The following is a 27,305-nucleotide window of genomic DNA, read 5'->3' as shown; positions in this document are numbered from 1 at the left end:
TTACCTACATATGTATACTTCATGTGTTTACCTACATATACCCTATATATCTGTACATGTATATGGTTTACTTTAGAAGGCAGTTACCTATGAGGATGTGCATGTGAACTTCTCTCAGGAAGAGTGGGCTTTGCTGGATCCTTCTCAGAAGAATCTCTACAAAGATGTGATGCTGGAAACCTACTGGAATCTCACATGTGTAGGTAATGATGTGAATTTTTATTCATTTTTTAGCTTAAAGGAAAAAAGCCTTAGATATTGGTACTCTTCAGTGATTTTGATTCTGAAAGAGGTAAAATGTAGTGAATAAATCAAGCATTGCTCATTGAAGATAATAATTTAAACTTTGTAAAATTTCCAATAGCATACATTTTCTCTCACTATATTTTAGGCTACAGGTGGGAAGACCAAAATATTGAAGAATATTGTCAAAGTTCTAGGAGACATGGAAGGTAATATTTTTGTGCAAGCCAGTAAATGCATGCCTCTGAAGACATTTTAACGTTCAACAATGTTTTAATGAAAACAATAGTGTAAACAAGCACAGCTTTGTGAGGATTATTAAATGCTCACAACCTTATATACCTCACTGTCAAGCTTCTGATTAGTGTTTACAAAGTATTCCTTTAAGAAACAAGAAAAGACAGGCACTGTAGGCTGCACCTGTAATTCTTGTGTTTGGGGAGGCAGAGGCAGGAAGATCTCTGTGAGTTCTAGGTCACCCTGGTCTACAAACTGAGTCCAAGACAGCCAAGGATACACAGAGAAAGCCTGTCTCAAAAAAACCAAAAACACAAACAAAAAGAAAGAAACAAGAAAAGCAGACAGGGCCTTAACAGCTAGTACATTTTAATCATAGCCACATGAGAACCATGCTGTGGAACTCTGCATGCACTTAGCTTTATACTGCTCTGGTGTCATGAAAAGCATACATGTTGATTAGCATATTAGTTTATATCCAGGACATGTTATAAGTAAATCGCCCATAGAGAAGTTAGTGTTACTCATATACTTGTCGTGACTTGCTGTAGTTTAGTGAGAGGAGCAGTTTCCTGGATTCAACAAGGATGTTGTTGTGGAGAAACTTGACTCCCTGTACCACATTTCTATGAAAAAAATAGCAAGTTAAGCTGTGTGAATGCAGTGTGAACATCTTTTATGTGTTACTTTTCCTTTAATAGGTATTTCAACTGCCCTTCTGGAGACATCCCATGTGATCCTGAGGGCTATGGGAGGAAGCAGTGCACCTCTCTCTTTCCCAGAGCCCTTAGGAGACACGTAGTCATCCCCACTGTGAGACGACGAGGTGGATGGCATACAAGCTTACAAGGCGCTGGTTTCCCAGCTTCCGTGGGATCACATCAGAGGACTGACAGTGGGGAAAAGCCCTACGAGCACAAGGAACTTCGGAACTCATCTGTGTCTCCGGGTTCACTTCGCACATGTAGTGTGACTCAGTCTGTAGGAAAACGTTGTGAGTGTCATCAGTGTGGGAAAGTGCTGAGTTCCTCCAGTTCTCTTCAAAGACATGAAAAAACTCATATGGGAAAAGGAAGTGGTAAACGCCATCCATTTACCCATCACAGTCATCTTCAAGTACACAAGACAACATATAATGAAAAGGATCTCTATGGGCGTAATCAGTGTGCCAACGCCTCTTTAGAATTACACCAACAAACTCATTTGGAAATGAAATCCTATGAATATCATCAAGAAAATAAAGTCTCCTCATGTCACAGTGGTTACCAAGTAGGTAGACCTAATACTACAGAGGAAAAGTATTTATTTCCTCAATGTGATAAATCCTTTGCATGTCCCATCTCTCTTCCAACCCATGAAAAAAGTGATACTTGGGAGAAACCCTATGAATGTAGTCAATGTGGTAAAGCCTTTTCAACTAAAGGTAATCTTAAAAGGCATGAAAGAACTCATACTGGAGAGAAACCGTATGCATGTAAGCAATGTGGTAAAACCTTTGCATATTCTCGTAGTGTTCAAATCCATGAAAGAAGTCACAGTAGAGAGAAACTGTATAAATGTAGTCAATGTGGCACAGCCTTTGCATTTAACAGTCTTCTTAAATTGCATGAAAAAAGTCACACTGAAAACAAACACTATGAGTGTAACCAATGTGGTAAAGTCTTTGAAAGTAACAGTAATCTTAAGATGCATGAAAGAATTCATACTGGAGAGAAACCCTATACATGTAATCAATGTGCAAAAGCCTATGCATATCACACTCATCTTCAAAGACATCAAATAACTCACACTGGAGAGAAACCCTATGAATGTAGTAAATGTGGCAAAGCCTTTGCATATCGCAGCACTCTCCAACTGCATGAAAGCATTCATACTGGAGTGAAACCCTATGAGTGTATTCAGTGTGGTAAAGCCTTTACATATCGAAGTAGTCTTCAACTACATGAAAGAACTCATACGGGAGAAAAACCCTATGAATGTATTCAGTGTGGTAAAGCCTTTACACAACGTGGTAGTCTTCAACTCCATGAGAGAACTCATACTGGAGAGAAACCCTATGAATGCAATCAATGTGGTAGAGCCTTTGCACGTCTCAGTATTCTTCAAAAGCATGAAAAAACTCATAGTAACAAAAAGTCCCCCAGGAATCTAGTAAATGATAAATAGCTGTGTGTAACACATACCTTTTCCCCACTTGGCTCTCACTGGTGCAGAGTAAGATTAGTAGAACCATTTCATCATTAAAATATTGTCTCTTTCTCATATTATAAACTTATTGTCATCCAAGCACTGAAGAATACAGATCATTTGAATGTTAAAATCTATTTGAAGATGAAAATTATATTTATGTTCTTATTTATTTATTTATTTATTTATTTATTTATTTATTGGTTTATATTAGCTTATTCTGATGGCTAAATTTTGTTCTTCATACTTTCTCAGAAACACAAATGTAAGTGAGAGAATTGTCTCTGGGAATAAAAGTTGCTATTGCTAAGCTTGATGGTCTGAGTTCATTCTCCTGGATACCCACATTACTCCTGCAGGTTTTTCTCTGAGTCCTACACTGGGTTGTATGTGTAGCCACACACCAGCACATAATGTAAATATTGTGAAACCAAAATAAGGGCCAGAGAGTTTTAGCACATGCACACCATGATACAGGTGTATACACACTTTAAAACTTTTAAAGAGATGAAATTAACAAAGCACAGAAATTAACCAAAATATTAAAAACATAGGATTATGTAATTACAACATAATCAGTCATAATTGATACACTGTACAATTTCAACAAGTATTATTGTTCAAACCAATGATGTTTCCTGTTTTAATTTTTTGTTATCTTTCTACTCTCTGATTCAGAGATGGGTCATTTTTAAAGTACAGCTGGGTGAAGTGGTGCACACATTTAACCCCAACTCTTTGGAGACAAAGGCAGGTAGATCTCTCTGAGTTTGAGGCCAGCCTAGTACACTTAGTGAGTTCCAGTATGGCCATAGCTGTATAGAGAGATCCTCTCTCAACAACACAACAACAAAGTGTCTGAAAAGATGGCTCAGAAATTAAGAGCATTGGCTATTCTTCCTGAAGGCCCGGGTTCAATTACCTGCTCTCACACAGAAGGTTTGAACTATCTGTAGCTCTAGTTCTGTAGGCTTCAACATCCTCACAGGTCATACAGGCTAAGCACCCGCGCATGAAAAATAAAAATAATCACTTTTACAAAAGCATATATTGCATTATGGAGCTTTCTCTTAACATGATCTGGATCCATGTCTAATATATTTGTATTTCACTGTTCTACATCAAAAGAACTATGTAAATGCTGACAATGAGACGCAGCGTGCAGAGCCCATTAACAGAATGACAGAAATCCTTTCAATCCTTCAAAGAGCATGAAGCAGGGATTTTCATCACTTTCAGGTGATATAAGATAGAAGGAGTAATGAGGCATCTTCATCTTTGGGTTTATAATGACATCTTTGGATGCTAGAGTGTGGTCTCAAAAGTAGTGCTGCTGTTTGGTTCCCAGCACCCACATCAGATGGCTCAGACATACCTCTCGGTCATGGTCCAAGAGGTGTGATGAAATTTTCTGCCTTCCTTAGGCACCAGGTTCACTAATGGTTTAATGGATGTGTGTGTGTGTGTGTGTGTGTGTGTGTGTGTGTGTGTGTGTGTGTGTCTGTGTGTCTGTGTGTGTGTGTCTGTGTGTGTGTGTCTCCATATTTTGAAAAGGGCTTTCTTGATGTGTGTGTTTTTTAATGAAATGAATTTTTCTGCATTATTGGAACATGTTTTTGGAATCGAGTCATGTGTGAAGAGTTCCAAGTGCTTGTGAGAACACTCCAAGAGAACGAGACTCTCCTGACCTCAGTGTCCTTAAAACACAGAGGTATTCTTAGAATGTACTTTTTTTTTTATTTCTTCTCAGGTGTTTCAGATAGGAGAGAGTTATTTCATATTCATTATTATTATTTGATGTTGTTACTCAATTAAGTGATTAAACTATATCTTTATATACCTTTATGGAAAAATATGTTTTTGTACCGTGTGCCTGGTTTTATCACTGTCCATACCTTGACTCCGTGAGAACTGTAATCTCTTCATGGATCAACAACTCCGTCACCTTGCTCTCTTTTCCTCAGGTGTGGCCTCTACAGACACTTTAGAAGCTCTTTGTCCATCTTCCATAGGTGGAGTCAGAATTTCAGGTGTCCACGAAGGCTTTTTAGTACCCTGAGGAAAAAAATGCAAACATAGCCTGGGCTCCAGTAAATTGCTGGATCTGCGTCTTTGCCTTGACCTGACATTTCTGCAAAGGAGTGTGCCTTGAGTTTTTTTCCAAAGGGACCCATTCTGCAGCAGCGAGGCCATCCTTGTATAAATTTTAAAAATTAAAGTATATGTAATAGAGGAAATAAAACTGTGAGGAAGCCACATTGCTCTTCTCTTCCTTTATTTTTTATTAACGTTTAAGTTGTCCATTAGCTTTTTCACTAAAGTATGACCCTGAGGGTTTACTAGGATGCCTGTGGTGTGTGGGATATATCAAACCGTTGGCAAAACTCCTGAAAAGGCTTGTCAATGTATGCAAGAGCATTGGTGGTTTTTAATATTTTTCAGGGGACTAAGACAGGAAAAGCTATGAGTCAAAAGGTAAGAACGCCTTTAACTACTTCTCCTGATAGGGGAGGAGCAAAAATGTACAATGAAGTATCTACAATGACGTGGAAATGTTTCAGCCTCCCAAAACTAGGGCCATGAGTAACATCCATGTTCCATGTATGAATTGCAGTAATCCAGTGTGAGTCACAAGAGGGTAGAGACATGATAATTAAATTTGACACATGAATGTTTAACTGTCAAATGAGCCTGAGCCTGCTCTTTTTTTTTGTTATTGAAAACCATTTGTTGAATTCTGAAGCATTTTGATGAAAGCTTTCCTGGGAGTCTCCTGCTTCCTTTAAACTGTTCTGCCTCCCCCCCCCCCCAAGCTCTTTTCCCAGGCATTGAGGATATGCTGGGACCACAAGCCCCACACACTGTACTGACTGAACAGGCCCTGGTGCCACCCGCAGGAGGTGGTCAACAGGACCCTGAGTGTCCAGCCTTTTCTGCAGCCCGTGGGCCTAGGCAGCGTGGCCCTTTAGCCCACTCAGCCCATATTTTTTCAGATGAGAGCATCATCTTTTCAGCAGAGTTTATTAGGCACAAAGAGATCTGTTCATGGGCTTTGAGGAACATCTCTCCCCATAAATTAACTGCCAGCTCCTGCAGCACATGAGGATGGAAGGACCCTGGTTCACCCTCATCAGGTTCCAATTAAGACTTTTTGCACTTTGTTGAAACTCGTGGGAATCTACTGCTCTTCAGAGTTCTGCCTGGGTGCCTTGAAGAGGCCAGTGGAAGGGACAAGGCATCAGTGTCCAGCAGTCCCTTAAGTTCCTTACCAAGTATTCATAGAGGCATGATGGGTCCCTCTTGAAACATTCTGTTCCTGTTCCTGAGCAGACGTTACCTAATTAAATGCTGACACTGTAATGAATAACTGTTGAGCAATATATTGTCCTTTTCCTAAAAGTTGGATCCCAGCAAGAACAGAAGCCAAAACGTTAATCTTACCACTATGATTGCAATTGATAATTTCTGGAAGAATCTGCAAACCCTTCATGATTACACTAGTTTTGCCTATTATTAGTCCATCCACTCTTTGTGACAAAGGCCTAAATATACTACAAGGATGCCGTGGGCACTCATTTCCAGTATGAATCTGGATGTGGTACTGAGGTCAGGTCTGGGATGCTCTGACGTTACTCTAGAAAGCTCCGGTGCAATGGGAGTGCGGGACACTAAGAAGGGCTGTTGGGTTAACACTCACCTTTTTTGATAAGACTGGGTGGTTCTTGCATGCACCCCAAATTTGGCAGGACCTGTGGTTGGCCTTCATCCAGTTTCCCTGAGGCAAAAGCCACTATTCACCACCACTTAGGGATCTACACTCATTTGCCCAATACTTTCCTTGTTTACAGTGAGAGCATAGACCTGAAAATTTAGCCATCATGACCTAAGGAGCAATCCACTTTCCACATTGAAAACATCCATTATCGTAATTTCATTAAGTTGTTATTGTTGGTTTTGCGTGCCTGCAAATAATTGAGCCACCATTCTGCCTTGGAGGATAGAGAGCAGAGAATACGTATATGAAGGCTAATATTCACACAGAAGTGGATGGGATCAATATTTTTTTCTCTTTTTTTAAAGGATGGATGGCAATCTGGCATGCAGCCAGCATTGGCATTCTCATATGCCAGTTGTTTAACAATCACTATTCCTGACTTCCAGTCAATGAACTTCCGTCAAAGGGCAATAAACAAAATATTGATTTGCCACCATTTAATTTAAGCAAGTTTCTCTGTCTTTTTTCCAAAATCCAGAACTTATGCCATGCCTATAAGGCTAAAGCATTGATTTGTCCATAAGCCTCAGGGGTATATGTAATCTCTGACTGAACATCACTATATATGCCTTCTCCTAACATTTCAAAAAGTGTGGGTACATTATTTTGATGGTGTCTAATACCTTGGTCCTGGCATCTTTCTGAATAATCAGTCTTCCACACTGAATATTCACCCCAGTAAGACAAGTTTTTGCTAAGAACCTGCAGTCAGAGGGAACAGAAGCTTCTCCAGAAACAGAATCAAGGAGAAGCAATGTGAAAGGAGCAGTTGGGCCATACTGAGCACACGCCTGTTTGCGATCCTCAAAAGTCTTCAATGAAATGGGTGTGCAGTTTCTCACTCGGTGCCCTAGGCTGTGAGGATCGGGTGTTTTACTCCCTGGCATCTTCTCCCGTGTCCTGGGCATACAGCAGAGCCTGTGGCATCAGAGAATTGTATGCTGACTCCAAAGAACTTCATATTCTTATTGGAAGATGAGAAACCTCTTTAATAACCTCCTAAGAACAATGTGAAATGGTGGGGGGGGAAATTGTCCATGCTATTTTTTTCTTTTTTTTGGAGACAGGGTCTCTCTGTGTAGCCCTGGCTGTCCTGGACTCACTCTGTAGACCAGGCTGGCCTTGAACTCACAGTGATCCACCTGCCTCTGCCTCCCGAGTGCTGGGATTAAAGACGTGTGCAGGAACAAAGTCAGTACAGAGAGGAAAAAAAAAATCCTCAACCTCATCACAGAGACGGTAGATGATACATCTTTAGCTTCTAATTTCTCTTCTACTCCAGTGTTATGCTTTTTCCTGATCACTGTAATTTTTTGATTTTGACTGCGTCATTTTAACTACTACAGTCTGTATTTCTTCCCAAAGTTGGAAAGCATCACTAGGAATTGTTTTCTGGTCTCTTGCCTCTAATTATTCCTGAATTCATCTTACCAACGTGGACAAAGTTCTGGGTACCAGAGAGTCCCTTTTCAGGAAAAGAAGACTGAAGTTCACTAATGAATTCCAGAAAATTTATCATCTGCTGATGTCCCACGTCAACTCCTCTCTTCAGCAAAAGTTTGCAAAACCTTTAGAAATAAACGTTGCTCCTTTGACCCTGCCTGGCCCTAGTTTTTACCTCCAATGCACATTTCCACTTTTTTTTTTTAACTTGGCACACAGGATTCCCAGGGGTCCCTTGGCAGTGCTCGGAACCTAATGAGCCATCTCTCCCTTTATGAAGACACATAATCCTGTATTTTTATGCTGAGGGGCAACTTGGGAATCAAACCTAGGCCAAAACATTTCTCTGAGGGCTGGTTTGAAAACTTCTACCAGGGCTGGAGAGATAGATCCACAGTTAGAAGTGCTGGTTGATCTTCCCAGCACCCACATGGTGGCCATCAGCGATCAGTACTCCCAGCTCCAGGGAATGCGCGGGCCTCTTGTGACCTCCAAGGGTCACATCACAGACCTGGAAAACAGACTGACATGCAGCCAAAGCACCTGTGATAAAGACTGCCTCTCCTGCTCACGACTTTCTGTTCCCAGATGTTAAAAAAAACAAAAACAAAAACCTGGTCTAGAAGCACAGCAGGGGGTGGGGGGAAAGGGCATTACTTTACTCACCAGGCAAGAAAGGTTCCTGAGTGACTTAATCTGCACAGCTCTCAGGAACAGGTGGTCCTGGGTTTTAACAAAGCCAGAATATGGAGGCTGTAAGACTGTGCAGCATGCTGCTGCTGCTGCTGCTGGGTGGTGGATTTCACCACCAAGTGTGGGATCTGTTTGATGGAAGGCATGCAGGCAGGTAGGAAGTTGGCCGTGGGGGGTTGTCATACACCTGGCACCTATGTGTGGAGATCTCAGTAGCATCTGCACGTGTCATAGGCATGGGACAGGCATGTAAAGAGCTCGTACATGATGTGACATCCAGTACCTTAGTGTTGGGGGGGTCACTGCACAGACGTGGGCTGAACAGTCCTTCCTTGAGGACACCGATCCTCAGACGTGAGAAGGACCTACAATAAATGCCTCCAGTCACAAAGGAGTGCAGGAAGGAGTTGATTCTTACTCACTTGATAACTAGTCTTAGAAAGTTGACTGTCCCCTTCAGTCACAGTCATAGGGGAGGGATAAGGGGAAAAAATGGGAGGGAGGGAGGAATGGGAGGATACAAGGGATGGGATAACCATTGAGATGTAATATGAATAAGTTTATATATGTGTGTGTGTGTGTGTGTGTGTGTGTGTGTGTGTGTGTGTGTATACATTTGACTGTGAATGTTTTGCTTTCTATTGTCATTCTGGCAGTGCAGGGAAGGAAGTTCTAGTTTGGCCCATGGTTGTACTAGCACATAGCTAGCTGTTATGCTGGATTTTTCTTTTACTTTGTTTTTATTTATTTACTTATTTTTCTTTTCTCTCTCCTTTTTTTTTTTCACGTTGTTTTCTATTTGAACATTCTGAATTTGTGCCACGGAGATGTGTATGAAGACACATGCCATAGCACGAGTGTGAAGTCGGACAAGTTGAAGGAAGCTTTTCTCCCCCATAGGCATCAGGCCCTCAGCCTTGGTTGCCTTTACTCACTTAGCCACTCATTAGCTGGCTCCTCGCACAGCACTCCCTTCTAATTCACTGACTTCAGTACGTTGGTCGTGTTAGCTCTGTTTTCATTTCGGGGGTAGAATGTTCTGGACACTCGTTCTAGAGCCCCTGAGTGCTTGCCCAGCATCTGTCCGCTGAGCCTCAAACAAAAGTCAATTTGAGGCAGGGTCTGGTTAAGTTGCCCAAGTACTTTGTCAATTCAGTCTGTTGCCATACCCGGCCTTAAACTAGTGATGTTCCTCCCTCGACCTTCCAGATCTAAATCCATATGGGAAACTAGCAATTTGAGTCTGTATATTTTTCAAAAACATTATTTAGTTAAAGGTGTTTCAAGTATGGATTTTAAAAATCAACTTTTGGTGTCATTAACACGTTCCCATTCCCTATTATGGGGATGGAGTTTCCAATCTCTACCTGCCTTTCTCTCTCAGCCCTGTCTTTCCATGCACTGGGTCTTTTGTTTCCATGTTTGTTTGGGTTGGAGGTGAGCCTTCTGGGAGCCATGTCTAACCAAGGCTTTTTCGGATGCCCTGATGAAAGTCCCAAGGGAAGAGCACTTATGTGTCCTGCCCAAGGTCAGACTTGACAGGGTCTGGTCTGGTGCTTGAGTGAGCATCTTGACAGAGTCAAGGGAACCAGGCTCTTCAGCCTTGAGAGTCTGTGGTTAGCAGTCTCATGGCCGCTGTGTGCTCACTCTGAGGTGTCCTGTGTTGTTCTCCCAACATTGCTAAATTAGCTTTCTGCTGCCTGTCTCATTCTCCACGTGTAAACAGTGTATCAGAGCTGGACATCTTAACAAACTTGCTTAACATGAGCCGTCAGTTTATGCAAGACATTCTGATCCCAAATTTTCTCTGTCTTTTCATCCCAGGTCCTCACCCTGGTCACTTCATCTTTGGGTGTTTAATTTTTCTTTTTAGAGACAGGGTTTCTTTTGTCTTTTTTTAAATTTAATTTATTCGGATTACATCTCCATTGTTATCCCCTCACTTGTATTTTCCTGTTCCTCCCTCCCTCTTTCACCCTATTCCCCTCCCCTAGGTCTGTGACAGAAGAGGACCTCCTCCCCACCACCACCACCATATGGCCACAGCCTATCAAGTCTCATCCTGGAGGCCTGCTTATCCTTTCTCTGAGTGCCGCCTCGCCTCCCCGCCAAGGGGAAGTGGTTATATATATGGGTCACCAGAGTTCATGTCAGACTCAGTTCCTGTTCTCCACAGTTGTGTGGAGACAGGGTTTCTTTGTATAGACCTGGTTTAAACTTTGATGTCCTGACTACACCGCTACCACTGAAGGCTGGGAACCTGTTAATATTTTGGCTACCAACGTTCAGCTGAGAGAGGTGTGAGCAATCTAAGTGAACCTTTTTTTTTTTTAATTGTTAATGCCAGGTGACTATCAATCCGGTGTTTTAAATCTGAACTGGCACCTTGTCCGCGGTGAGGCAGGTGGGTCACGCTACATTGTTTAATGATCTGCATATGCTAAGGGTCCTTGTGCTGGGCCTACTGACGGCATGAGTGATGCCGGGAGGACTTCGCAGTCCAAGCGCTGTCACGAAATGTAAAGTGGCGGGGGTGGGGGTGGCCTGTACCTTTCTGTAGGCGGAGGCGAGCTGTGCCACGGAGAAATTGCGCCAGAGTTTTAATTATGCATCTGGTATAAAAGATGCTTATTGGAGCCGGGCCGTGGTGGCGCACGCCTTTAATCCCAGCACTCGGGGGGCAGAGGCAGGTGGGGTCGCTGTGAGTTCGAGGCCAGCCTGGTCTAAAAAGGGAGTCCAGGACAGCCAAGGCTACACAGAGAAACCCTGTCTCAAAACAAAACAAAACAAAAACAAAATAAGACGCTTATTGGGGGGAGGACGGGGAGTGAGGTCCTGGGAAAAGGAGGGAGGCAGAAAAGTGGCCGTGTAGACAGGCGGACAGACAGGGAGCAGAGCCCTGAGGGAGAGGATGCGCCGAGCACTGGGAACAGAGCATGAGCCATAGCGGCTGGCGGGTCCTTGCACACCTAGCACATCTGGAGCACCCGGCAGCGGCGGCAGGTGCTGACGTCATCCGCCCCTAGGTCCCTGAGATTAGGCTAGAGGAACCGCCTATCCGACAGCAGGCGCAAATTTTACTAGAGCGCCAATCTCTGCAGGTTTGGGGCAACTCTGTTACTGGAATGGGGTCCTGCGCTGGGAACCTTTTTGAGCTTGCAGAGATGTTCCTGTCACTCAGGTCGCACTAGCCAATCAGGGCCTCGAAACGGGCTCGCTGGTCAGAATGGAGGCGGGCACTTCCGGTCCTCCAGGCTGCAGGCTCGGCTGCGTGTGCCTGCTGGAGGCTCTCGGGTTCCGTGTGCCGCGCCGTGACCCGCGGCCGGGAGCTGTGAGGAGAGCGGGGCGAGCTCGGGATCCGCGCCATGGTGAGCGGGGCCGCCGTCCCCACGCGGGGAGGAGCCGCGGGAGCGCGCGTGGGGTTCGTCCCGGGGGGGCGGGAACCCGCGGAGGGACTCTACGCCCTGGGAGCTCCCTCACCTCCCCGGGGAAGCGTGACCCCTGAATGACTTAATTTCCCACGCCTTGCGTGAAAACTTCCTTGTTGCTGACGTCACCAGGCAGCGAGCGCCTGGGCTTCTTTGACTGTTTTCAGGGAAGGCGCTGAGCCTCCCTGGCTTCTCTGGTGTCTTCTAGGAGTTCTGCGCTGGGCACTGGACACTCAGGTGCAGGATCCGTGTGCAGTTAATTCTGTGCAGGTGGAAAGTCTGTGTCACTAACACATTTGCATGTGGATGCCGCGGGGGTCCAGTGTGTTAGTAAGACAGGCTTCCTGCGTTTCCTGGCCTCATTTGTCAACAGTTACTCCCTTTTCGTTGTGTTTTTTGTTTTGTTTTGTTTCTAAGTTTGCTCTCAGGTTCTGTTGATCTCTTTATTCTTTCCCAGACAATAGGGTGCAGAAAAGCTTGACCTGTTCCCTGAGCAACTGGTTGAGGAAGGAAACACCGTGCACTCAGAGAAAAGACACAGACTCAACCCTGAGTTTAGAGGCCCCCAATTGCTTGATCTCTTCTTATACAGGGTAAGAAATATTATATTAAGGAAGCCTGTAACCCAGCCAGAGGATTGGCTCCCTCTGTTTGGAGGAAATTTTCTTCCTTTTGTCTGTCTCTATTTTTTCTCTTCCTCTTTATATTTTCTCTCTACTTTCTTGGAGTTTTATTCAGAGTTTTGAAGTCAGATGATGTCACTGTGTTTAGTGCTTATCCAATCTTGTGCGCTGACCGTTTTTCATTCATGATTACTTTTTCTCATCAGTTTCCTGTTGTTGGTAGAATAAATTGGACTTTTTTATTGGACACTTGTTGAATCTATTAGCTCAAATTCTTTATCCTTGTAAGATAATATTGACATAATAGCCAAGTTGGCAGCAAACCATATAGTTGGTTTCTACTCACGGTTAGCTCAGCCATTGCTAAGGGGAGCCCATCTTCCATCAGGCACAAGTCGCAGAGGGACCCACACTTCTCAAAGGTTAAATGAGCAGTGTTGCAGCCTTTTATTTAAAAAGACTCTTCTGCGAGGTTAGCATGATGTAGGAGGAGATGGTGCTTATAGCATGGCCTAGGCAGGTTGACAGCTAAGGAACAGAGATAAGATTTCCATGGTGAGACAGTCCAGTCCACCCATATATCTTACCACACAGACTGTTTTGAGGAAGCCACTGTGTTGTCATCCACGTGTTTCACCTTCTCCTCAGTCTCCAGGCACAAGATGTTACTTGGCCCCATTTTATCCCAGTTGTGTATGGTCTGTGCTCAGACAGATTTCTGATGCTCTATGTTGGCTGGACTTTAATAAGAGTTTCAGATTTCAACTTATTAAAATGGTTGAATCGATTTTGACATTTTAGCTCTCTATTCTGTGCATGTCTTGTGAATTCAAGTAAGGCTAAATGAAAGAGTAATGGCCTGATCTCTAGACTAAACATTCAGTCTGTGGCATGGTTATTGCTCATGACTCCTGCAGGTCCGAGGAGAAAAAGACCAGCAATGGGGCCAGACGTTAATGAAACCTGTATAGTTTGGGAAGAAAAAGAGCTATCGGTACATTCAGAAGCAGTCAGGTCCCGAAACAGAGGCAGCAGTTATCAGGGAGGTCAGGGCCATGAAAGAGATGGCACCTGCTCTTCTCGGACACATAGAAAAATGCGCTGTGAGGGAGCTGCACCACCCAGCACAGCATTTAGCTGTGGGAGGAAAAAACAAGGTGATTCCTCGTCCCAGAAAACAACTCCATACAGGACCTGCTGCTGCTTGGTTCCAGTGGGACGGGGCCCATCCAAAGCTGGAAGTCCTTGTGGTTTTTTTCATCCATGTGCTGCTTTTCCTTGAAAGAAAGAATAAGCATAATTTAAGGCTCATGAAATCTTCCTCTCTCTGCTCAGCACTGTTTTAGTCATATGTCTGGCTGAGTCTGGTCCCCGCTGAGGAGACCGGGAGAGTTCATTGCATGAATCCATGATAAGGAAAGCTGGGGTTTCATTTTGAGACCCCAGCACGTTGAGACAGCCAAGCTTTGAGACACTTGCCATGAATATCAGCAGGTAGGCAGTGGGAGTAGGCAAAGAGCGAGGAGTGTGAGAAGTTGCAGAGGGAAAGACCCGTCTTAGCCCTTTGAACCCAAGTCCCCACGTGTGTGACACAGAGCTGCAGGAGTTGGTGTTTGCCCAGCCAGCTTTCAAAGTTGCCTTCTTTGCCAAGGGAATGTGTGTCCTCTGCCATTGTGCTCTGAGAAGATATAATTTGTGTTTTGATTTTACAAGATGTCGCAGTCACGAGGTTGCTTCCGCGTTAGAAGGAGCTTTGAACATTCACCTTACTAATCTTTTTGAGAAATTTTCAATCTTTCAGTCAGTGTCTTATTAAAATACATCCCCCTCCCCCATAGGAATGTCATATTAGCCTCACAGTTTATACAAGCTCAGGCCGGCTTTCTGACAGACAAGTACATCCTGGAGTGAACGTTTAACTCCTTGGAGGAGTTTCGAGTGAGCCTCTCTGAAGAATACACATCTTCAGCCTCTAATTATTCCTCTATTCCAGTGCTCTGCTTTTTTTCTGATCGTTTTAATGTTTTAATTTTAACTGTGTCATTTTTATCTACTACCGTCTTTATTTCTTCTCAAAGCCAAAAAGCATCATTGGTTCCCATGCGTCTAATTCTCCCTAAGTTGCTCTTCCTAACCTGGACCAACTTCCGGGACATAGAGGCTCCCTCCCTTCTCGGGGAGAGAAGACTGAGTTCCAGGAACGTCATCGGCTGCCAGTGTCCCAGTTTAACCTCCTTCCTCCAGCAATAAAGTTGTCCCGACTGCTACAAACAAACATTGCCCCCTCGACCCCACCTGTCCTTAGTTTGTCCCTCCAGTCACGCTCCTGCCTTTTTATAGTTGTGCACATATGATTCCTGGAGTTCCGGGACTCTGACCCTTTCTCTCCCCTCTTAAATCCCCACCTTTCAGGTCCCTGTGCGTGGTGCCACCTGTAAGCCCTGGAGCTCACAGGGCCAAGGTCACCTCGTACGGCTGTGAGGAATTAAACCAGGCAAGTTGGAGGCACCACACAAGACGGAAGCTGTGGTGATTTTATTGAGAGCAATCAGACTTTTTATTCCTCTATCAGAAACAGAACATAATGGCAACAGTGCTGTAGTTGTCAGGATTCAAATATGTTTACAAGTAATGCCAGCTGTGCAAGATTAGTGTCTAAGACAAACTGTCCTGTCAGTCACAGGCTTCCTTGACTTCTGAGGGAACATACAGAGAGACACAAAGCAGCCTGGAACCCTCACTGCCTGACAAAGAATGCCTCCCTCCCCCCACCCCCCCCCCTCAGGAACTGGAAGGCACATGGATTCTAACCTTTTTGAGACAGGGTCTCTAGACTGGCGTTAACTTGTCACCATATTTTCCCCCTTGTCCTCATTTCAACAAAGCTGGGCTGTATACTGTTGGGCTCTTAACTGGGGAAACAGAGGTGCTGTAGTGTGTGTGTCCCCCAACATTCACCTACTGGTAGCTCTCCTCCCCACTTCTGTTGGCAGGGCCTTGCACCTCGCTCCCTCTTCTCCGTTTCCCCCACCCACATGCTCCCACACCCTTCCAGCTTTAGGCGCTATACCCACTGGAGTTTCTTCTGGAAGCTAGCGCCATTCTGTGTCCTCACAGGCTCCTGACCACTGAGCCACATCAACTTCATAAAGGCCTGGTTTGGGGCCTGAGAGACGACCTGCCTTGGCGGTGTAAGCACCTGAGGTGTGTTGTGTGCACATGAACACAGACGACCCACAGTGTCACTCACTCTAGACATGATGGACAAACAGGGCTTTCGAGCTGAAGACCCAGCACCCACACTGTGTACCTGTTACTCCAGCTTCAGGGGTTCTGGCGCCCTCCTCTGGACTCGGTGGGCATTGCATGTGCCCCCATAGGCATGTTTCAAAATAAAATTGAAATATTTACATTTTAAAAATTGAGAAAGATGGGGGCTGGAGAGATGGCTCAGAGGTTAAGAGCACTGGTTGCTCTTCCAGAGGCCCTGAGATCAATTCCCAGCACCCACATGGTGGCTCACAACCATCTGTAATAGGATCTGATGCCCTCTTCTGTAATGCAGATATACAGAAAGACAGAACATAAATAAATAAATCTTTTTTAAAAATTGAGAAAGACAAGAGTAATCTTGTTTTTAATTGTAATTTTTGTCAGGCAGTGGTGGCACACGCCTTTATTCCCAGAACTTGGGAGGCAAAGGCAGGCGCATCTCTGTGAGTTCGAGGCCAGCCTGGTCTACAGAGCTAGTTCTTTGACAGTTAGTACTACACAGAGAAACCTTGTCTCAAAAAATAAACAAACAAACAAATGATGGTAATGATGATTCTTATTTAATTATTTCTTCTGGCTAAATCACATTTACACTTCACAAGACCCCACATTGATAGAAGGAGAAAAATCATCTCTACACGTTTGGAATTGCGGTCCAGAAATTTTGATTATCTTATACGTCCAAGTAGCGTGGTACATGTGATGTTAGGATTTGAACCTAGGCAAAGCCACCCAGCCACCTTCGTATAGATGTCATCACTGTCTAATATCGAGGATCCAGTCCCTGGTGTGGGCTTCTGGGGTGCCACCTCTGCTTGTCCAGGGAGGCTGCAGTCACTTGGTTTCCTATAGTCTACGAGGTCCTGGCATGACACCTGGACACAGTGCTTGGTGTGGGGCTGCGCTGCCCTGAGAGTGAAGTTTGTGGCTTCAGTGGGTCCCCCTTGTGGGGAGAGAGGACCGTGCTCGGGGAGCTGGGAAGCTGCTGGCTGCTTAAATAAAGCACTTGCTTTATTTAAGTTTGAATCCCCAGCACGCATAGAAAGCCAGCTGCAGAGCCACGTCTCTCCTCTCAGTGTTCCCACAGAAAGGTGAGAGACAGACACAGGAGAATATCCAGGGGGACCCTGTCTCAGTCAGCATCCACCTCTGGCTCCCCGTGGCTCCCCCTGCATCTTTCAGACAACATGACCCCAGCCTCCCCAGGTAGAAGTGAAAGGCTCTGTGGCCCCAGTAGCAACAACTATGGACTTGAGCGAGAAGATGTTCAGGAAGGACCGGGAGACGGTGGGATGCCAGAGCACCTGCAGGCGCTGCCCCGCTTTGCACAGGTGGGTGCCTTCCAGGGCACTGGGCTGGCCTGGAGAACGGGGTCCTGGGTCAAGAGCAGCCCTACTGGCTCATCCATCACAAACGTCATCTTCATTTGTGACACCCATTCATTCATTTGTTCTGTCATTTAATCACCCACTCATACCATGGCTTCCTTCCTTAACTACTTATTAAGCCCTTCACTAATTAATTCCTTTCTCAGTCAGTTGCTTACTCACACATTTATTGTTTGGTTCGAGTCGTTTGTGTGTTTATTATGCAGTCACCGATGTCATTCGTTCATTCACTCACTCATCCATCTGCTCAGGAAACAAGCATTTGAGGACTCATGCTCATCACTGCTGACAGAAGTCATGATGCTCACACAGGCAAAGACAAAGTTCCAGGGTGCAAGGGCCCCAGTGGCCTGAGGGGCTTTTCTGAGACACATTCTGATAGCACAAGCCTCTGTGCTGGAGGACATGCAGGGCATCTGCAGGGAGTGTTAGCATCACTCTGCCTGCTTCTAGAACACTCCTTCATGCCAACACAAGCCCTACACCCATAAGCCATCTCTCTATCCCTCAGCACCCACAGATCTCCCGTCTCTGGATTCCCACCCTACAGCCCACACTGCGTGGTTTGCGTCTGGGTTGCTCGCTGAGCTCCGTGTCCTCATGATCCCTGCACACTGCCTGGCCCCGGAGTTTCATTCTTGTTCAGGACTGAGTAATGCTCCTCTGTGTAGACCCAAAGGAGAACCTGTGGCACTGGGCTGTCCGCTCCTGGATGCTGTGAATAAGGTTGCCAAGGATGTGTAGAGATATGGACATTTTTATTTCTTTTGAGCAGATGGCTAGGCGTGGAGTAGTCAGATCCTGTGGAGATGCCATGTTTATCCCCTTGAAGGCAGGACAGCCTTTCAGTGACCTTCATCAGCTTTTTGGTTTTTGGGGTGTGTGTGTGTGTTTGTGTGTGTGTGTGTGTGTGTGTGTGTGTATTTGGTTTTGTTTTTTGTTGTTGTTGTTGTTGTTCTTTTTGGTTTTGGTTTTTTTGTTTGGTTGGTTGGGGTTTTTTTGTTGTTGTTGTTTTGTTTTGTTTTGTTTTTGAGACCCTCATGAATGACCCTGACTTGACTTGAGCTCATCCTGTAGACCAGTCTGGCTTTGAGCTCTCAAGAGATCCACCTGCCTGTGGGAATAAAGGCCTGCACACCACCCCTGGGGGAGGAGCCAGGGTAGTTCGTGTGGTGTTCCTCCAGGGGTAGCAATAACTGGTTTGGAGACTTGGCGTCCATTGTGATTAAGTTAGTTCACCTGAGGTGCCTGTACCTCCCGTGGTGAAGTGGGACATTCGGATGACTTCTTTTCCCTGTCTGCACCTGCTCAGGGCCTGCGCAGCGGAGCCCTCGTGTGATATATATCCAATTCTTTAATCTCTTCTTAGACAGGGCAGGTGGCATGGTTATGACTCATGACTCCTGCAGGTCCACAGAGAAAAAGAGCAACAACAGGGACAGAAATTAATGAAACCTGTGTGGTTTACAAATGAGAAGAGCTATAGGTAAATTCAGATGGCATTCATGTGCTGACTCAGAAGCCGGAATTATCAGGGAGGTTAGAGCCATTAAAGAAAAGGCACCTGCTCTTTTTACGTATAGAACCTGTGTTGTAAGAGTGATGCTCCAAGCAAAGCATTTAGCTATGGAAGGAAAAGACAAGGCAATTCCTAGTCTCAGAAAGCAACTCCTTACAGAACCTGCTGCTACTTGGTTCCCATGGGACGGGGCCCATCCAAAGCTGGAATTCCTCGTGGTTGTATCATCTGCGTGCTACTTTTCCTTGAAAAAAAAGAAAGATGCAAAATTTAAGGGTCATATGTTCTTCCTGTGTTCAGCACCTTTTAAGCCACAGGTTTGGCATAGTCGCCCAGTGAGGAGACTGTGAGTTCATTGCATGGACTCCATGATGATGACGCCTGGGTTGTGTTTTGAGAAGACATGATGTTAAGATACCCAAGCTATGAAACACCTGCCTTGAGTATCAGCATGTGGGGGATGAAAGTAGGCAAAGAGCGAGGTGTTTGAGAAGTCACGGGAAGAAATAAAGCCCTTTGAAACTCAGTCCTCAGGTGTGTGACACAGAGCTGCAGGATGTGGTGTTTACCCAGCCAGCTTTCAGGGTTGCCTTCCCCTTCTTTGCAAAGGAAATGTGTGTTCTCTGCCAGTGTGTGTTAAGGAGATATAATTTGGTTTATGATTTTGCAAGATGTCACAGTCAAGAGATTGCCTTGGGTGTTAAATGAAACTTTGGACATTTCCACAGTGTTGGGACTGTGACATAATATGGAGATCTTTGAAGTTAGGATAAATGCGTTAGTCATTAATGGATTGTGAGTCTGTCATCACTTGTATGAAAATGTGGGTAGGTGAATGAAAAGTCTCTCACCTATGATGATGTATTTGAGCATTTGTGGTCTGTGGCTTTCATTGAGGGTGCTGATGGCACCTTTAGGAGCAGAGTTATTCACTGAGGATGGGGTTGGGTGCTTACCCCCTCATTACACTTGTCATCTTTGTGTGGCTGAAGCTGAGCAGCCCACTTCCTTCTCCGGCAGCCACACCTTCCCCAACATTTCAGATTTTTGTCCCTAAATAATGTAAAGGTAAAATGCAGGCAATTGCCTTTTCTTGAGAAATGATTTCTCTAGCCTAATATTTTATATTCTTATCTTATGGAATTTGGGTTTTTGTTTGTTGGTTTGTTTTGTTTTTACATGTTGAGCATTTGTTATTGTACTGAGCTTTACTCACATCTTGACTTTCGAACTTTAGTAGATGGTATAATTTTTTACACCAGTGTAGCATACATGCATGATATTATACTGATCTTTGATTGGATTGCAAATGTGTAACATTCTCCATACCCTTTATGTGTTTATAATTTTTAAAATATGTATATGAGTCTTTTGCATATATTTATGGGGGATGTGAGTCATGTGAAAGCCTGGTGTTCACTGAGGTCAGCAGAGAGCATTGGATTCTCTTGGCCTGGAGTCAGGAATGGTTGGGAGCCTTGAAGTGAGGGCTGTGGATTGGTCCACGTCCCCTGCAAAGGCAACACGTGGTCTTCATCGGAGCATCACCTTTAAATAGCCTATTGGTTTTCTTGGTGGTACTGATTTTTCTTTTCTTACGACAATCATCTTTTAATAGCTTTCGTAGAACTCTTTGGCCTGTCAATAACTTATTAAAAATAAATTTTCCATAGGAATATCATATTATCCTTACAGTTAATACAGGGTCACACCAGTTTTCTGATACTTCAGGACATATCTGGAGTGAATATTTAACTGTTTGGAGAAGCTGGCCAGGAAATCTCAGAGAGTCACCTCTTTCTGCCTCCTGAGGTCTGAGACTAAAGGTGAACATCACCCATTTCTCCATCCATTTTCCGAGTTAGTAATATTGATATAATGTTGCTGATATATCCTCAGTAACGCCGCTCTGTTTGCATGTCTCTTTGTGTATGTCAGTAGACATTTCTCCTGCAGTGGCATATCCTGTTGCAGCGTGCGTAGAAATGAGAGGCATGATTCTCCTTCTCTGTTTCCTTTGAAACTGAGTTGCTGTTTGCATTTGGAGTTCTGTGACATGGGATTAATATGTTGAGCATGAGCACACAGAACTAGGTAAATAGACTCAATAAAGTGTACATTTATAGTGCAGTTGGTCTCAGAACTTCTATATATATATACCATATATGTGTGTAATTTATATGTGTAAATATAGAAAGTTATACAATTCACATGTATGATGCACACACACACACTCACACATATATATGGTCTCCTTTAGGATGCAGTGACCTTTGAGGACGTCCATATGAACTTCTCTCGGGAAGAGTGGGCTTTGCTGGATCCTTCTCAGAAGAGTCTCTACAAAGATGTGATGCTGGAAACCTACTGGAACCTCACTGCTGTAGGTAATAACGTGAATTTTCCTTCACTCTTTAACTTAAGGAGACAATTCTTCCTTAGAGATTTGTGATTTTGGTTGTGTAAGAGGTAGAGTGTGGTGAATATATCAGGCATTGTTTTAAGGCTCATTGAAGATAATAGTTTACATTTTGCACAATTCCAGTAATATACAATTTCTGGTACTATATTTTAGGCTACAGGTGGGAAGACCACAATATTGAAGAACACTGTCAAAGTTCTAGAAGACATGGAAGGTAATTTTCATGAGCAAGCCAGTACATGTATGCCTCTGAAGAAATGTTAATATAACTTCAAGTTTTGATGAAAAGATAGTGTAAGCAAGCACAGCTTTATGAGGATTATTAAATGTTCACAACCCCATATACTTCAATATCAAGCTGCTGATTAGCAAAGTGTTCCTTTAAGAAACAAGAAAAGGAAGCAGGGACTTTATAAAAGCTACCACAATTTTAATCAGAGCCACATGAGAACTCTCCATGCACTTAGTTTTATATCACTCAAGTATCATGAAAAGCATACATGTTGATTAGCATATTAGTGTATGTCCAAGACATGTTATAAGTAAATCATCCATAGAAAAGTTAGTCCTTTTTGTTGTTGTTGTTTTGGTTTTTTTGAAACAGGGTTTCTCTGTGTAGCCTTGGCTGTCCTGGACTCGCTTTGTAGACCAGGCTGGCCTTGAACTCACAGTGATCCGCCTGGCTCTGCCTCCCGAGTGCTGGGATTAAAGGCGTGCGCCACCATGCCCGGCCCAAGAAAAGTTAGTCTTACTCATATACTTGTAGTGACTTGCCGTGGTTTGGTGAGAGGAGCGGGTTTCTAGAATTGAGACAGTTGTTGCTGTGGAGAAACTTAAGTCCCTATACTATATGCTTATGAAGAGTAAAAAATTAAGCCGTGTGAATACTATGTTAACACCTTTTCTTTGTTTTTTCTTCCTTTAGTAGGTACATCAACTGTCCCTCTAGAAACGTGCCACGTGATCCTCAGGGCTATGGGAGGAAGCAGTGCACCTCTCTCTTTCCCAGAGCCCTTAGGAGACACGTAGTCATCCCCACTGTGAGACGACGAGGTGGATGGCATACAAGCTTACAAGGCATTGGTTTCCCAGCTTCTGTGGGATCACATCAGAAGACTGACAGTGGGGAAAAGCCCTACGAGCACAAGGAACTTCGGAACTCATCTGTGTCTCCGGGTTCACTTTGCACATGCAGTATGACTCACACTTCAGGAAAATGTTTTGAATGCAGTCAGTGTGGGAAAACTCTGAGTTCTTCCAGTTCTCTTCAAAGATATGAAAAAACTCATGTGGGAAAAGGAGGTGAAAAATGTGAGCCAAGTAGTAAAAGCTTTAACCATCACAGGTATCTTCAGATACATGAGGCAGCACATAGTAAAGAGGATCTGTGTGAATGTAGTCAGCCTGAAAAAGCCTCTTTAGGACTACACCAAAGAGCACATTTGAAAATGAAATTCTGTGAATATCATCAAGAAGATAAAGCCACTGAATGTCAGAGCCATCAAGTAGTGAGAACTAATACCAGAGAGAAAAAGTATGAATATCCTCAATATGGCAAATCCTTTGCATGTCCAGGTTACTTTCAAATTCATGAAAGAGCCCGTACTGGAGAGAGACCCTATAAATGTAATCAATGTGGCAAAGCTTTTTCATGTAACACTACTCTTCGAAGGCACGAAAGAACCCACACCGGGGAGAAACTCTATGAATGTGAGCAGTGTGGTAAAACCTTTACATGTCGCAGCGCTCTTCGTGTACATGAAAGAACTCACACTGGAGAGAACCCCTACGAATGTACTCAGTGTGGCAAAGCCTTTGCATATTGCAAAAGTCTTCAAATGCATGAACGAAATCACACTGGAGAGAAACCTTATGAATGTAATCAATGTGGTAAAACCTTTGCACGTAACTGCACTCTTCATATACATAAAAGAATTCATACTGGAGAGAAACCTTATGAGTGTACTCAGTGTGCTAAAGCCTTTGCATATCGCAGTAGTCTAAAACTCCATGAAAGAATTCATACTGGAGAAAAACCACATAAATGTAATCAGTGTGGTAAAACCTTTGCAAGTAAAAGTAGTCTTTACAAACATGAAAGACATCATGCTGGAGAGAAGCCCTATGAATGTAAACAATGTGGTAAAGCTTTCGTACATAACAGTTACCGTCAAATGCATGAACAAAGTCACACGGAAGAGAAGCCCTATGAATGTAATCAGTGTGGAAAAGTGTTTGCAAGTAACAGTCATCTTAAGATGCATGAAAGAAGCCATACTAGAGAGAAACCTTACACATGTAAGCAATGCGGTAAAGCCTTCAGATGTCGCAGTGCTCTTCAAATACATGAAAGAACTCATACTGGGGAGAAACCCTATAAATGTAATCAGTGTGGTAAAACCTTTGCGTATTGCAGTAGTCTTCAAATGCACGAACGAACTCACACTGGAGAGAAACCCTATAAATGTAATCAATGTGGCAGAACCTTTGCGTACTGCAGTAATCTTCAACTCCATGGACGAAGTCACACTGGAGAAAAACCTTACGAATGTAGTCAGTGTGGTAAAGCCTTCGCACATAACCGCACTCTTCAAATACATGAAAGAATTCACACTGGAGAGAAACCGTATAAATGTAACCAGTGTGGTAAAGCCTTTGTAAGCAACAGTAATCTTTATAACCATGAAAGAATTCATACTGGGGAGAAACCATATGAATGTACGCAATGTGGTAAAGCCTTTGCACGTCTCAGTACTTTTCAAAACCATGAAAAAATTCATACTGACAAAAATCCCCCATGAACCAGCAACATCTGTGCTCCATTCATGAGTAGGCATTAACCAATTAAACACTGACGTTGGAATCAATATCAGGGTAACAACAATATGTTGTCCTTTTCCTGAAGTTTGGAATCCAGCAGGAGCAGAAGCCGTAACTTTAATCTCACCACTCTAATCTCAATCTGTAACTCCTGGGGAAAAAATTGCAAGCCTATCCTGGTCACACTAGTTCTGCCTGTTATCAATGTGGCACAGGCCCAAATATGCCAGGAGGTAAGGCCTGGACCCCCCCCCCACTCTGGTGTTAATATGAATCTGGATGTGGCGCTGAGGTCATGCTGGGACTGTCTGAGTGTGCCCTGGAAGGTTTTGATGCACGGGAGTGTTGGCTGTAGGGTTGACATTCTGCTTCTTAAATAAGTCTGAGTTGTTCCTAGATGCACCTGGATATGGCGGGGCCTGGCATCAGCCTTCATCCAGCTTCCCGAGGCAAAGGCCATTCTTCACCAGTGCTCAGGGATCTACACTCATTTACCCTATACTTGATTTACAGTGATAGCGTAACCCCGGAATCCTAGTCACCATGAACAGAGGAGCACTCTGTCTCCCTTGTGGACATTGTCTTTTAAAATGTTCAGGGTGACCACATTTAAAACACCCTTTGCCATTTTTTTTCATTACATTTCCTTTTGTTGAACGGCTGCCAATAATAACTGAGGCACCATTCAGCCTTGGAGGGCAGTAGCCAGAGAGAGCCCTAACTATATGAAGGCCATATCAGCACAGAAGCAGATGTAATCAGTATCTTTTTTTTTTTTCTAAAAGGATGGATGGCAGCCAGCATTAGCATTCTTGTATGCCAGGTGTTTAACAGTTACCATTCCTGGGTCCCCATCAACTACCAGGTGATTGGCTGCCTGCAAAGGAGATGAACAAAATCTTGAAATGGCTCATTGGGCCATTGTCTAATTTTAGAAAGTGTCTGTTGTCTTTTTCCAGAATTCAGAACTTATTCTATGCCTGTAAAGCTAAAGCATTGATTTGTCCATTAGCCTCAGGAGGATATGTAATTTCTATTGAGCATCACTATAGATGTCTCCTCCTGCTAACATTTCAAAAACTATGGGCACATTATTTTGAGGGTTTCTAACAGTTGGTCCTGGCGTCTTTCTGAAAAATCAGTCTTCCACAGTGAATATTCACCCCAATAAGACAAGGTTTTGCTCAGATCCAGCAGTCAGGGAGGAAACACTTCCCTGTAAATAGAATCAAGGAGAGATGACTTAAAAGGAGCAGTTGGTCCATATTGAGCACAGGCCTGTTTGAGATCCTCAAGAGTCTTAAACGCATGGGTGTATAGTTTCTGCCTCATTGCCCTGGTGTATTGGGATTGAGTGTTTTACTCACTAGGGTCTTCTCCCATCTCCTGGGCGTGCTGCAGAGCCTGTTGCATTGGAGACTTGTACCCTGACCTACAAGAACTTAATTCTCTTATCAGAGGATGAGAAACCTCTTTAATAGTCATAAGAGATGAAGTGAAGCAATGAAAAAAGTTTCCATGCTGTCAGGAGCTGCAGTGGAGTTGGGGGAACAGTCCTCAGCCTCATCGCAGAGAGAGAGAGACATTGCATAATGAATCTTCAGCCTTTGCTTTTTCCTCGTCACTTTAATTTTCCATTTTAACTGCCATTTTTTTATCTATTACTCTTTTCCAGAGCTGAAAAGTAACCCTAGGAATTGTTTTCTGAGTCCCCTACATCTAACTCTTCCCAAATTGCTCTTCCTAACCAGGACTAACTCCTGGGATCCAGACATTCCCTCCTCAGGGAAAGAAGACTGAAGTTCACTAATGAGTCCAGAAGTGTTGTCATCTGATGATGTCCCACTTTTAACTCCTTCCAGCAGCAATATTTGTAGATCTTCTAGAAATAAAAGTCACTCAGGAAATGCTTCAAAAAATGTGCTTGTTCTTTCACTGAAAAGGTAAAAAGACTAGATACTGCACACTATGTTTGGATGACTGCTTAGTAAAACAAGTATTAAATGACAAAGAATGTCCCCTGGACTAGACAATATAAAAACACTTTTAAGTTTCAGAAATTATTAGGGTACATTAATAGGCTGTGTCATCCTTTAGGAATACCTAATTATACACTCTCCATTTTATTTAAAACTGCAGAAGGACAGCCGGGCGTGGTGGCGCACGCCTTTAATCCCAGCACTTGGGAGTCAGAGGCGGGCGGATCACTGTGAGTTCGAGGCCAGCCTGGTCTACAAAGTGAGTCCAGGACAGCCAAGGCTACACAGAGAGACCCTGTCTCGAAAAACCAAAAAAAAAAGAAACTGCAGAAGGACAGACAAATGGCCTTGGAAAGTCAAATATTACCTTAAGATAAAGCAGAAATGATGGGTGTTGTGCAAATAACCCCTGAAAAGAACAGAAGCTGGGAGACGGTTCACAGGTGTAAGCACGCTTACTGCACAAATCATAGGCCGTGAGCTCAACACTGAATGCGCTGAGTAGATAGATCTGGCCTAGCTTTCCTGCATGTCCTACCTCCCTGCGATAGCCGTCCTTGGTTGTAACCTTGGCTATATCAGGAAATTTAAAAAATTTTCAAAATGGAGGCCAGTGTTTGTCTAATAGGAGGTTGGATAACCCATTCCTAATCAGGACCTTGGAGATAGGAAGATGCTTTAATCTGGACCTTGAGGTGGGAAGACACCTTTAATCCGGACCATACCTTCTATCTAAATAAGGGAATGGGAGAAGGACGTGGTCACTCTTTCCCTGTTTTTCCTCTTCTTGGTAATAAGCCCCATTCTTTTTTTCTGAGACAGGGTCTCTCTGTGTAGCCTTGGCTGTCCTGGAGTCGCTTTGTAGACCTGGCTGGCCTCGAACTCACAGCGATCCACCTGCCTCTGCCTCCCGAGTGCTGGGCCCATGCCCATTTCTTCACTGGCATTAGAGCCCTACTTTTTCATGCCTCCTGCCTGTGTGGAAGGCCAGTTGAGTCATCAAGCTTTGTGGACTGTCCAACTATTGGATTCTTGGGCTTCTCTGTTCATGTCCAGCCGTTGTTAGATTAGCTGAACCACAGGCCCTGAGTCACCCTGATGAATCCCCTTTCTGTACGTACAGAGATTCATTCTGTGCATTTTGTTAGTCTAGAGAACTGAGGCTGCCGTGGACGATGGTGCTAGAAGTAGTTGTAGAACACAGAAGCGTAAGGATGGCTCTCACACAGGGTGTTCAGTTCCCCACACCTGCAGTTACCAAGCATCTCCTGGGAA

General features: G+C 44.0%; 2 protein-coding genes across 7 annotated transcripts in view; both read left to right on the top strand.

The window, feature by feature from the left end:
• LOC311604965 (uncharacterized protein) overlaps positions 1-3,154 on the top strand; it is a 43,043-nt gene extending 39,889 nt beyond the window's left edge. For 3 of the 4 annotated variants that reach the window (XM_084795238.1, XM_084795239.1, XM_084795240.1), the window contains 3 exons: positions 77-203; positions 392-452; positions 1,182-3,153. In XM_084795238.1, the coding sequence (XP_084651364.1) occupies positions 77-203; positions 392-452; positions 1,182-2,646 (1,653 nt within the window). In that variant the 3' untranslated portion in view covers positions 2,647-3,153. Of the gene's footprint in view, positions 1-76; positions 204-391; positions 453-1,181 lie in introns of all 4 variants that reach the window. The other variant, XM_084795237.1, reaches the window with a different exon arrangement.
• Positions 3,155-11,788: 8,634 nt separating this feature from the next.
• LOC311604962 (zinc finger protein 431-like) overlaps positions 11,789-27,305 on the top strand; it is a 49,442-nt gene continuing 33,925 nt past the window's right edge. The window contains exons 1-4 of one of the 3 annotated variants that reach the window (XM_084795229.1): positions 11,797-11,946; positions 21,070-21,196; positions 21,385-21,445; positions 22,157-25,999. In XM_084795229.1, coding sequence (XP_084651355.1) covers positions 11,944-11,946; positions 21,070-21,196; positions 21,385-21,445; positions 22,157-24,032 — 2,067 coding nt within the window. In that variant the 5' untranslated portion in view covers positions 11,797-11,943 and the 3' untranslated portion in view covers positions 24,033-25,999. Of the gene's footprint in view, positions 11,947-21,069; positions 21,197-21,384; positions 26,000-27,305 lie in introns of those variants that run through there. The other 2 variants (XM_084795232.1, XM_084795231.1) reach the window with 2 other exon arrangements.

Source organism: Acomys minous (assembly GCF_964271855.1).
Source record: "Acomys minous genome assembly, chromosome: 9".
In the NCBI taxonomy this organism is placed as follows: Eukaryota; Metazoa; Chordata; class Mammalia; order Rodentia; family Muridae; genus Acomys; species Acomys minous.
The sequence above is the reverse complement of the archived record's forward strand: the minus strand, read 5'-3'. Positions and strand labels throughout refer to the sequence as shown.